Genomic DNA, 12,315 nt, shown 5'->3' on the forward strand with positions numbered 1-12,315 from the left:
TGGGTCTCGGTGGCGGAGCAGGGCCGGTGCCATGCGGGTCCCTCGTTTGGTGGCCGGGCGTGCGGCCGCAGGCTGGTTGCAGCACCCCTTGGGCTGGCATGGAGCGGAGTCTTAGGGAGCATTCGAGGCGAAGGCAGGGTTTAATAAATATACTTAATCATTTATATTTTGACCTTAGCCCAGACTCATACTCAGACGTAGAAAGCTGAAAGTTGAAAACGTACTTTGTCAAGGCTCCTTTGGCTGATGCAGTGGTAAAACAGGGCAGCCTTGCTCTGAGGAAAGGCAGATCCTTCAGAAAGGAGAGTAAAAGGTCAAAACTAATCCAAAAGGACAAGCAGTGTATGTCTGTGTGTATATTGGGTTTCACATATGAAATCCAGTCATGATAAATCTGATGGCTTTAGAAACATCTACTTTGATTAATGAAAACATAGTTCCCATAGACCGTGGGTTTCATACTTCAAAGTTCTCCTGGATTTAGGACCTTAGGTTTTGCTTATTCATATAACATGCAGGAAACTATTTTTAAATGAATAAGGGAGTTTAAAAAAAAAGGCAAATGTTTCAACATCGGAGGTAGAGAAAGACTGGATAATAAGGAGCAAAATTAACAAACAGCAGACATTTTATTATGCATTTTACAATAATGTTTACATTCTTTCCTCTATATTTGTTTTTCCTTGAAAAGATTTATGTATTTATAAAAATATCTCACTGTTCCAGCTCTGAAAATTGCAGCCTCCCTCACATTTGAAAGCCTTCACGATTGCTGTGATCGCTGGCCATGTTCCTAGGCATCTGAACCGCTTCTCCCCGGCCCGTGGTTAACCCTTTGCGCAGGGGGGAAGGAGACGGCTTTGGCTGGGCAGTGGGGAGGAGGAGGAGGGCGAGACGGCCCCCAGGGACCCGCCGAGCTCCCACCGCAGCACTGGGACAATCCTGCCCATTGCAATCCATTGCTGCTGCCGGGCTCGCTCCTCCCGGCCCCTTCATGCTTGTCTCGAGCTCGTTTAGAAACAATTACAGAGGAATAAGCAGCATTTTCGTTTGCAAGTCTGCCGTGCGCTGAGGAGGCACGCAGGAACCTCTCGGCCACGGCAGCCTCGCTTATCCGAAAGTTCAAAGGGATTTGAAAGTGTTCGCTGCCTGTGGGACCGGGCACCCCGGTTGAAGCCTCCATTAATTAAATGCACTCACAGGATACAGAGCTGGTGAGTAATGTCCTGTTTATAGCAGAAGTGAGCGATTCTGGAAAAAAAGAAACACTGTGGGAGGGAAGATGACAGGGAAATAGAGTTACTCGCAAAGGCTGCAGCCTCTGCCATCGTTTCCCAGGGCACTGCTGGCACTCACAGCCCCAGCTCAGAGCCGAGCACAGGTGAGTTTTGTCAGCTGAGGGGCACATCCCGCATCAGGATGGGAAGGAGGTGTGCGATCCGGCCATCAGAGGCCAGCATCTGAGCATGGACACGTCCAGAAGCCCAGCGAGTGGCAGGTCGGGGTAAAGCCGCGTCCTCCCCAACCAAGAGAGGAATCTGCGCAGCTCCCCCAAGGGCGAGCGCTTGGTGCTGCTGCTTTGCAGCTTTCCCCCTGGAGTAACGAGGTTACAGCATGGAAGTGAATTGGCAAACCCTGTAGGAAAGTTCAACCATTAATATTTAAACGGAGTATGTTATAATTTGACTGACTACTTGGGGCGAGGAATTTCCATGTGCTCGTTCTTAATACACCCATGGGGTTCTCGCTCCCAGCCCAGGCTGTTCTGGGCAGCGCGGTCACGCTGGCACCGCAGTTCTGGTGCCTTAGGTCCAGGAGGGCCCGGGGCTCCCTTCAGCATCCCCTCCTGCTTCCTAAATGGCCCCAGCAGGAGCGGCGTGGGCGCAGGCAGCAGCATGGGCACAGGCAGCCCTTCTGCTCCTTCCGACACCACCTCCATCTCCCCCAGGGCCTGCCCCTCCCAGAGAGCAGCCTGGGTCGAGCCCACGGCTCCTTCCCAAGAAGGACGCATCTTTTGTTGGTTAAAATTGGCAGGCCGTTTCCTTTACTATTTACTCTGTTATTTTTGCTCACACGTATGTTGCAATATGCAAGGTGAGGCTCAAAACTGTCAAGCTCTTTAATAGAACCATTACTGTATTTTTGGAGAACGTACTCTTTTTGATTTACTGTTCCTTAGAAGACAGGAAATGGAGCTACTTGATTTCATACTTTAAACAAAGCCGTCCAGAGGTTTAATGAAAAAAATTTCCCCTGGCTTTCGAATTAAAGGGCTATGGTGAAAGATTTAGCTTGGCTATTTTGACTTAGAAAAATAACATACTAGAAGCATTAAAATATTTTGTAAAAATACTTTTTAGTACTAGATTTTTCAGAGAAAATAACCTTCTCTGGTTTTCTCGGTCTTCGGTCGGTAGGGCTAGCTGTGAAAGGAAAGGACGTTTCCAAGGTTTGGGTGTTTTTCTTTCCTTCTGTAGAATTTATTTTCCTTTTATATTAAAAGCCTTGAAACAATTGCAACGCTGAAGACAAATTCTGTGCTTCTAAGCAAGGTAGTTTGGTATGAGTAATGGCAGAAGCCTTTGCCATTAGCAAAACGCGAGCAGCGTGAGGCAGAAGGACGCAGAGCCTAATCCTGTGCTGCCCGGCAGCAGCGGGAGGAAAGGGCAGTTCTCCTCGGGAGGCAAATGTCAGTGGAAGGCCAGAAGTGGGAGATCGGTATCAGGAGAAAATCGGTTTTAATAGGAAAATGCTGCGTGTGGAGCAGAATTAGCTTGGAGTGTCTGGGGCGGTAGAAAGCTAAACACGCTGGAATTGCAACACAAAGCACTTTCGACCTAGATGTTCAAGCCAAGGTTTCTGCTTGTTCCATTTGGTTTGATTTGACTTTGTTTTTTATTTGTAGCGCAGTGGATCTGGGATGGAGCTTGGGCATCGTACAAAGCAGGCTGATGGTCTTAATTTCCACCCAGTTTCATCTTCAGTAAATAAGGGGAGAAGGAAACGTTCTGCTAGCTTGAAAGCACCGTGCCGCAGGATGAAATATTGACACAAGTTAGTCGCCGGCATTTTTTTCAGTGACTTCAGTGAGGTTTCACCAGGATTTCACTAGTAATTGCTTGGCTAAAATAATACCCAGTTTTCTTTTGCAGTTGTTTCTGCAGTAATAGCTCCGTATAGGTGGAACCTGTTCCACCATCAGAGGAGCTGTGGCAGGTCTGGGGGACAGAAGGAAGGCTGGATTTCACACGTCAAGGTCTTACATTCGCGGCTGTCAGTAAGATTTCAGCAGTTTATCAGAGAACGCACCCGGCAACGCCTGCCTTCTCTCAGCCCCTCGGTAATCCTTGGGATCGGCAGGAGGCTTCCTCTGGCGCGCTGCTCCGGCGCTGCTGCTCCGGCTTTGGGGTTGGGGCGTTCGGAGCAGGACACTGCTCTGAGATGTATTTGTAAACTTCTCTCTGGCCGACGATGAGAAATTTGATACGTTATCAACTGAGATGCTAGGACTGGCGAAGAGAGAGCAAGGCGGACAGAAAAAGAGATTACAATTTAATAAATAGCAAAGATACGGTTAGCTGCTATCAGTTTAAATTTAATGCCATTAACTCTTGTGCATTTGGTAATGATGTATGTAGGACAAAGCACCCAAAGGCTACCGGGGAGTCACCAGCCTGGCTGTGGTTTCATGCACTTCACAGAAGAATTTTTCCAAGGCATAAAAATACCCAGGACTTCATTCTGCCTTGAGAAAATGGTTTTCCTCCGATACATCTGCTGTCTGTCAATGCAGCAGCAAGAAGACGAGGAAGGGCCATGACAATCGCTCTTGTTCTTCCTGAAGCAGCTTTTTTTTTTTTTTTTTTTTTTTTCTTTTTTTACATCAGAGAGGTACAGAGCCAGTCGTTTGGGCTTTGTGGTACCAAAGGACCTGCCTGTCTTAAGCAAGGTCACATTTTCTCCCCACACGCTCTGTGTAACCTAGGTTACAACCAATTTAATAGATGTATATATTGAAATAGGGAGGAATTGGTGGACTCCAGGACAATACCTGATGGTGCAGATCCCACCTCTGCCCCACTGCTGGTTACGCAGCGATGCCTGCGTGGTACGGTCATGGCTGGGGAATCATCGCTGGGTGCCTGGACAGGAATCGTATTGCCAGATGTGTGCTTGTAACATGCAAAGGGAGTCAAAAGGGAGGGAAGATAAAAACTAGAGCTTCACCAGCCTTTCAGTTTTTTACAAGAAAGCTTTCTGTGCAGTTAATCCCTCTAACCTGCATTTACATTAACACTCACACCTCACACGTTGCTGCTAAGAAGTTTTGGCAGCTCCTGGCCCTGATTGCAGAGGTAACGCTACACTTGTCTCCTTTGCTCTCACTCAAGTATCTCTGGAACCAGAGACCAGCACTCTATGAAGTTTCTCCTTGTACACGTATGCAGTCATCTTGGCAGAGCTTCAAAAGCCATTTGCCTTATTATTCATATGTCTGCTTATAGGAGCAGAAATGCTCCCATTTCTCACTTTCAAAATAAGAGCAGACCCTAGCAAAGAAGGGATTTCTCCTTGGCATTTCAGGCACAGCAGTGCGAATCCGTGGGAGCTTGCCATCACCCCGCTGCCACGCTGGGCTTTGTGGGTGCGGGTTTAGAAGCCCCCCGGTAGCTCTCCAGGGACATGAACAGCCATAGGGTAAATGCCTGAAACCGGTGGGCTCCTGGAGTATAAGCAGAGTGGGGATCTCAGGGCCTCATGAAATCCCACGAAGGATGACTTGAAAAAGAAACTTTCAAAAAAGACCAAATTTCGCTTTTCCTCCTGCAGTTAGGATAGCTGACAACATGGAAATGTTGCAGAGACCAAAACATAATAGAAATTACTTAGCCTCCTCACTGCATTTTCTCAAACAAGCTTCAAGAACCCTTGCCTTAAAACAAATTAGTAGACTGAAGTAACCTTATAAATCCAAAGACCCATTAAAAAGTTGAAATATTTGGTCATTCCTCCTCTCGGTTCAAACTGGGATTCATCCAGAGTTCAAGTGCGTGTATCACACAAGAGCCATGGTCCCATTTTGTAGAGGTCCATTTTAGTGTTGATGGTTTTCTAGTGCCAGGAATCTACTCTGCAGCCAGGCAGAGAGATAAATCAAAGTTGTGCGCGCTGATGAAATTCAGGAGCCAGAAGTCACCATTGCAGCCCATATAAATCCCTGAATGCCAGCCCTTGTGCTTTTGTCCATGCCATTAGAGTTCAAAATTATCTGCCCCTCTTTGCTGATGTATGGATTAACCGGCTGCCCGAGTGTTTACTAACGGTTATCACCCAGTACTTTGGACGTTATCAGAGGAAGGGACGCCTGCCGCAGGGCTTGGTCTCTCACCCTTTCTATTACCACCTGTCAGTGGCAGAGAGTGTGCTGTGAAGCTGTACAGTCACAGAGTACAAGTGTAGATAGTTTCTGACGGCTGATCAAAGGGGAAAACCAAAGGCCTGATAACAAGGACGTGTTTCATGTACTTTTAACTTTGAGAAACATTGGCATTTGCATTTTTTCCCCTCTGCAGGCTGGCAGAAACCAGGCACAATAAATGCTGCATATTCAGTTACCTAATAGTTGAGTAAATGGTATGTGCTTGAAGCAACAAAGCATAACTGTAATCTTGTTCCAAGTGGGAATGATTTAAGTAAGCCTTTGCAGAAGACTTGCCGTATAATAAAGTAGAATAATTTTAATTTGTACTTTGAAGTGATCTTGAATTCAGAATCTAATCTTTGTATTCAGCAGAACATCGTATACTGTTGTGAATGAGGTAATAACTGTAAGCTAAGGAATTACTTTCAGTATCTTTTGTAGGTACGTGCACTCTGTCATCATAGCCAGCATCCTCAGCAAAGCACTGCTGATGAAAGAGTCTCTGTTAGCTCAAGTTGCAGGTAAAATTTCACCGTACAGGGACAGAAAATCCACATATCTAGGCTGAAAGAAGGGCTCACTTTTTTCCCTCAGTAAACGTACTTTGAACACAAAGCAGAAAGTAAGCAAGCTGACCTTTTCTCACCAGCATATCACACTGTTGCACTTCCCTGCACAAGAGCAGGAAAGGTACACTAGCTGCAGTTTGTGGCCAGTAGCAAGGACAAAACAATGTGACTGTTTCCATTGTCCAGGATGAGAAGGGCAGGGAGTGCTCAACAGCAAAGCAGTGAAAGGCAAATCGACTTTAATTTCTGGTCCTCTAACGTACTTAATAACCTATGCAGGTTTTTTAATGTTACAGTTCCTGATTCTTTTGTCACTTACATCAGTGTCATTATGCTGATTGCAGCAAAGGCTCTCCCAGCTCTCACTAGTGTGAGACCAGACTTGGGTCTGTATTTCTAATTTAACATTTTTGCATAAAGCTGCTAAGTACCTGGGCCTCTCTGCTTGCTCCTACTGTGCTATTAACGCCAACGTTTCAACTAATGTGCTAAAATTAGCTTTTCAGGAGCTCAAAATGCAAGGCCTTCTTTCTTTCAAATGCAATAAATGATATCATATGGTCCCAGGCTCTCCCGAACATCTCCCGTTTGTTTGTTGAAGGTGCCTTTGACCGGAGCGTGACCTTGCTGGAGGTGTGTGGGAGCTGGCCCGAGAACTTCGGTCTCCGCCACATGTCTTCCATGGAGCACACTGACGAGGGCCTCCGGGAGCGCCTGGCCGATGCGATGTGCGAATCCCCCAGCAGGGACATAGTGGGATCAGGAACAGGTACAAAGAAGAGGTGTGATCAGAGATCACGTACATCTCACCCAATGGTGATTTTTATTTTTTATTTTTATTTTTTAAGTTTTGCTTCTCCTTTCCTCTGCACACTACCTCTGTGATTAATCAACTTTTATGGGGGTCTCACTTAGTGTGAGAGAAGTCATTTTTAAAAAGAAAATATCGGTAGGTCACATAAACATAGTCAGGGAAGCCTAAAGCAACTCGAAGAAAAATGCTGGCTTTTGAAGCTCCCTTACCATAGCACTGTGATAAGGACTTTCATCCCTTCCCTGCCAACTCGGGAGCATCTGAGTCTATGTGCAGATTGCTGCCCTTGCCCACACTGATCCAAACAATGTCATAATCACACACATCCTAATTTTGTGTCCTGAATAGAGCCACTGTGAAACGCTGGTTCTATAATCCAAATTAATCTATCTTCATCAGTGTCCATTATATTGATAAATTATATCATCTGTTTAAGTAAATGGAATAGCACGTCAGAGATTATGCTGCTCAGAAGGGGCCCAGTGCTAGGAGATGTTCAGAAATGTTAAAGCTCAGTTATTGTGGTTTTATTGTCTCCCATTAATTTTGGCTTGTTTTAAAAACGCCTTCTAGTAAAAGGTCTAGGCCCATCTTTGATCTGTGCACCATTTGTGTTGCGACCAGCAGCTAATAGCCATGGTCGCTTCTAACATCAGCTGCCAGCTCACTTGTCACTCTTCTGGCAAGATGCCTGGGAAGGAAAAAAGGAGGAACTTGAGCAGTAACACAGGGGTATGCCAGCCTAGTGACATTACAGAAATGTTGCAGAGAGTAGAAGCTGCTTTTCCTTTCACTGTGGTCCTTGTATTTTTGAGGGCCCTGTGCTGCTCTGAGCTCTCCCAGCTCTGCACCTCCCCAGCTAGAAAAGAGTTGAGCACTTTCCCATCAGGGCTTGCCCCTGTGCTTTGCAGAAGGGTTATTACAGAGCAGGTAAGCTACAGCAGGTCACCACACTGTTACTACCTCCCACCAGCTGGAGGAGAAGGTTGAAAATCAGCAGTTTAAGCTCCTTTATGTAGGTACAAGTAGCAATAACCAAGCTGCCAAATGGTGCAGAAGCACCTTTCATACCCCAACTTGCCGTCTCTCAAACTGTCTTTCCTCTGATTTGCTACTCCTGAAAAAAGTGGAGTCATGGGATGGCTTGAGACTCAGTATTAACAGAAGGAGGTTGGTTGAACACTAAGTAAGGGTCTCGGTTACAGATCTGGTGCAAATTTTCACCAGTTTATTGCCTTGGACAGGCCTCTTAACATGCCCATGACTGCTGCATCACTGCAATGGGGATAGAGATGCCTCACATTGCAGGGGCGGAGTTTGATAAGCTCGTGTTTGCAAAGGGCAGTGAAGATGGAAAAACAGGCTGTGAAAATGCAAAAACACACTTATTTCATCACTTATTGACCCATACTGTGACAGAATGAACTTTGGAACTTCGGTTCACTTCCTCGGATGGGTCAGCTCTCCTCATGTGCTTCAGAGGAAAGATGAAGGGAATAATTTCTCTGAAAGCTGAAGCCATCTAGACATGCCATGTTGAGGTGACTCACTGTCCCCGAGACTTTATATTACACTGTAAACCAAGAACTTTGTCACAGTCAGAGAGTTTATATTTTCTTTTTTTTTTTTCTTTTTATATTTTCACCAGCTGATACCAGTGAGTGCCGGCTTCTTTGCCATAAGGTTAGGCTCAAAACACTTCAGGTGTAAAGACAGAAGGGGACTATTTACAGAGACACCATCACTCAGCAAAACTGTATCCAAAGAGATTTCTCCCTGCTTTTACTCTAGACCCATAAATCTTCATCGTGAGTGTAAGATAGATGCCATCTCAAAGCAGCAAATCTAAGCACTATCACACAGTAGTGAGTAACATGAGCGTTGACCCAGCCCACCCCATCCCACTAGCCTGCTCACACTGTCATTGTGCTCTGTGTTTTTCTGGCTGTCGTGGGATTCTCTCTATCACTTACATACTTTATTCTCAGGATTTGGACATGTGATGACTCGGTGCAGCAGAGAAAACCTAGTGATAAGGCTGTGAACTCTGATGCCCTTTCCACTTCCATCCCCTAACAGCTCTTGAACTGTTCTTCTTACCAGATGCCCATAAAAAGTCCTCTCCTGCTCAAATGATACCTGGAAAACTGTGTTTGCCTAGGGAGTCGACCAGTGCTTGCTACAACATGCGTGGCTGCACTCACGGCAGGCTGCCAGCCAGCCATTTGTCAAACTGCGGATCACGTTAAAGCTCTAGCATCTGTCTGCTGGTTAATAAATGGGAAAAGATAAGTTTGGAGGTACATTACCACAGCTTCAAAGAAGAGGCATCTTTGTTGGCTCGTAACAAATAGGATAGTTTTAACTTCCCCCCCAAACCACTTACATCTTAACAAACCCAGGCTGAATTGAATTTATCTTTGAAAAACGTTGTTTTCTAGGCTAGTTCTTCCTTCCTTGGATTCCCTTCCACTCCCTCATCTCAATGAAATGATAGCAAGGAGCTTAGCAGAAAAGACACCATAAATTTGCTTGTTGATAGTTGATTTCTATGTTGGTACTGTTTCCAAAGACAGTAATTATATTTCTGCATTGGACTCAATTTATGTAATTTATAAACCTCGCTCTAATAATCCTAAAATGACTTACTTTAGCTTGAAGTCACGCATACCTTTAACCCTTGTCTGTGCTGTTTTAATTCTTTTTAGTCCTTAAGCACATTTTACAGATTTAATGAAACTTATAAAGTCTTTTTTAAATCAAAACATGCAACAATGAAATTTCTAACTCTGAATGTGAAGGTATGTGTCTGTGTAGTGCTCATGTCCACAACGTGGACAAAGAAAAAATGGGCAGTAGATGGACAGTGAGACTTTATCAAAGTGCTCAACTGGGCCTGACATGCACTTAATGGCAAGAGATAAATAGATTCTTTTAATACCTTAACTGTTAGGACATAGCTGACACACAGATTTATATAGTAATCAGGGCTGATATGCGAAAGTAGTGCAGAGGAAGCGCATGCTCATAGCACACAGACCACTTTGGGAAGTAGATACTAATGGTATCTTTGTTCCTTACCTACCTCATTGCATTGCAAAGCTGGGTTAGCAACACCTCACTTCTTCAGTGGTTCAAGCTAGTGGCAGTGGCAGAAATCACCTGGAAGTTGGTTGTGTAGGAAACGTCAAAGTGGAGGACAAGAAAATCATGAGGAATAATGCAGCCTTTGCAAAGAGGGGGAATTAGATGGCCTGATGAGTCTTGTCCATCTCTGACTCCGGCTGGTTGCCAAGGGCTGTCGGACAGTGGATGGGAGAAGAACCAGGTCTGGAAAATGACCCCCCAAAAATCTACTTTCCTTCTGACCTAAATGATAACTCCAGTCATCCAGCTAGTTGACTTGATTGGGAAACCAGCTTTTCTCCTTGTTATCCAATTATCCAGACGACCCATGTCTATCTTAAGTGGAGTCTGCTGTACATAAGCTGTCAGCCTAGATACACATTTAATTCCAAAGAAGGCGTAAATTGGCAAAGATGCAAAAAGATGTTTCTGCTGTTTCAGTTTCTGTCAAATTCTAACTGAAAAAAAAAAATGGAAGGTCTGCTCACAGAAATTTAGTGGTCAGTGACCTCTTTTCCTTGCAAAGCGTTGTTTTCAAGCAGCTACAGTATTTACATTTGCAATATAGTTTCTAAGTATGTGCTGGAGCTTCACATTGCATTTTCAAAACAAAAGCAAAGCTAGTATTGTGATTTATGAAACTCTGACAAATCTCTCTGACTCACTCAAACTGTACACACACAAATTGCCAGCCCAGGCTAGAACTCTTTCCCTCCAAAATACTGTAATCAGTAAATGCTCTGATTTATGTAGTCCTTCAGCAAGTACATTTTTTAAGCTTTCAAATGCACTTTGGTCATTTCTAGGCATAATATTGAAAAGCAGTCTGTAATACGGAGCCAAGCCTCTACAGTCTAGTTGAGAGGATGTGTTCTGAAATACACCGATAGAAGACAATTTCTGTGACCCCAATTTCTATGCCATAGGAGTTCATGTGCTGAACTCCACGAGTCAGATTCCTCTTGTGCTCCCCGCCTGTTACTTCTGGGCTGAGGAGGGCACAAGCACCATGCTGCTGATGTGGTTTCTTCCCTCAGAGATACAGCATGGGGTGATCTGTGTACATCCCGGGTATCCAAATTCATTAGGCCCCCAACCACATCCACCTAAAATGTAAGCTGGCCTTAAAGAAAACCAGCAGATCTGCCAGTCAGCCCCATAAAGGAGTTACTGACTCCAGAGCAGTAAAAGGGAGCATGAAACCTTGCAGCTGTGCATGTACAGCCCTAAGAAGAAATACTCTCTACCCTGGGGAGTTCATCCCAGCATCTCCTGCTGCTTCAACCTGGGTGAAAGGTCTAGCTCCGTGTTAAATCTAGGTACAGCCTCATGCTCGCCCGTCACTTGGTTTAGCAAATCAAAACCCATTCTCTACATCTCTTCAGGTTTATTACTATAAAGCACATAGCACAGTGACAACACAGTAGATTTATTCTTCAGGAGACTAACACAACACGCAAGTTTCCAAGGGAGAATTGTCAGTATATAAAATAAGTAAGTATCACTGTTCAGGTTACTCTGTCAAGGTAAGCAATATGCTGGTGCAACTGTCAGACCCCTGTTTTTTCTTCCAGAAGGAGCTTGGCGGGTGCAGGGCCCCAGGAGTCAGGGCTGCAGTGGAAATGCAGGATGCAGCGTGCAGGAGAAGATCCCTGTTCATGCCCATCTGCTGCATCCTCTCTGTTACCATTTCTTTGGCTGCCTGAATATTGCACTTATATTCATATCTGATTTACTTTGACAAATCATACCCAAATCCACATTGCTGCTATGTTTTATAAGTGGCGGAACTGTTCTGGGGATATTTAAGAGTAGGATTTCATTTTGTGGGCGTGTATCCTTTTTTTTTAATCCATCATGAAATCCAGTACTTTATGATGGCTCAGTTTATACTGCAGTTTATGGAGCAAAATAACATTTTTTCTCTATCTATTCCTGTTTCAGGAATACTTACGAACTTACACTAAGAACCTATATTAAAAACTGCAGAGCACCCCACAGATTTTGCATCTCAGAACCCTTGTTATTAGTTCTGAACAGGGAAAGATGCAATTACGGCACCATTGTGGTCAATAAAACCCATGAGTTTTGAAGAGTTGCTATAGAATTTAAAGCAAGGTCTTTAAATCCCTTTATAAAGTTTCAGTTAAACAACAGAAAAAAAATCTCATTTTCTCTCAAAACTCCTGCACACTCTGTCAGCTACCAGCAGTGGAAAGTCGGTGGCAGCAGAGGTGCGAACGCAGCAGAGCCCTGCACGGGCCTGGGTAGGAACCTTCTGGATTCCTTCCAAATGTCATCAGCAAACTCATAATGCAATGAAGGAAGCTCATATGTTGAAGCAAACTCTTTAACCTTATTAATGGGGTGTAAGTAAGAGGAGC

The 12,315-nt window shown here is 44.7% G+C and overlaps 1 protein-coding gene across 14 annotated transcripts in view; it reads left to right on the top strand.

Annotated features, from left to right (window-relative positions):
* The window catches only part of BCAS3 (BCAS3 microtubule associated cell migration factor), a 357,470-nt gene that overhangs the window by 327,669 nt on the left and 17,486 nt on the right, over nt 1-12,315 (top strand). For 7 of the 14 annotated variants that reach the window (XM_083806817.1, XM_083806828.1, XM_083806827.1 and 4 more), the window contains one exon: nt 6,593-6,760. The exons of 2 other annotated variants lie outside the window; for them this stretch is intronic. In XM_083806817.1, the coding sequence (XP_083662943.1) occupies nt 6,593-6,760 (168 nt within the window). Of the gene's footprint in view, nt 1-6,592; nt 6,808-12,315 lie in introns of all 14 variants that reach the window. 5 more of the 14 variants (XM_083806832.1, XM_083806831.1, XM_083806819.1 and 2 more) reach the window with 2 other exon arrangements.

The sequence above is a fragment of the Anser anser genome (genome assembly GCF_964211835.1).
Source record: "Anser anser genome assembly, chromosome: 20".
Classification (NCBI taxonomy): domain Eukaryota; kingdom Metazoa; phylum Chordata; class Aves; order Anseriformes; family Anatidae; genus Anser; species Anser anser.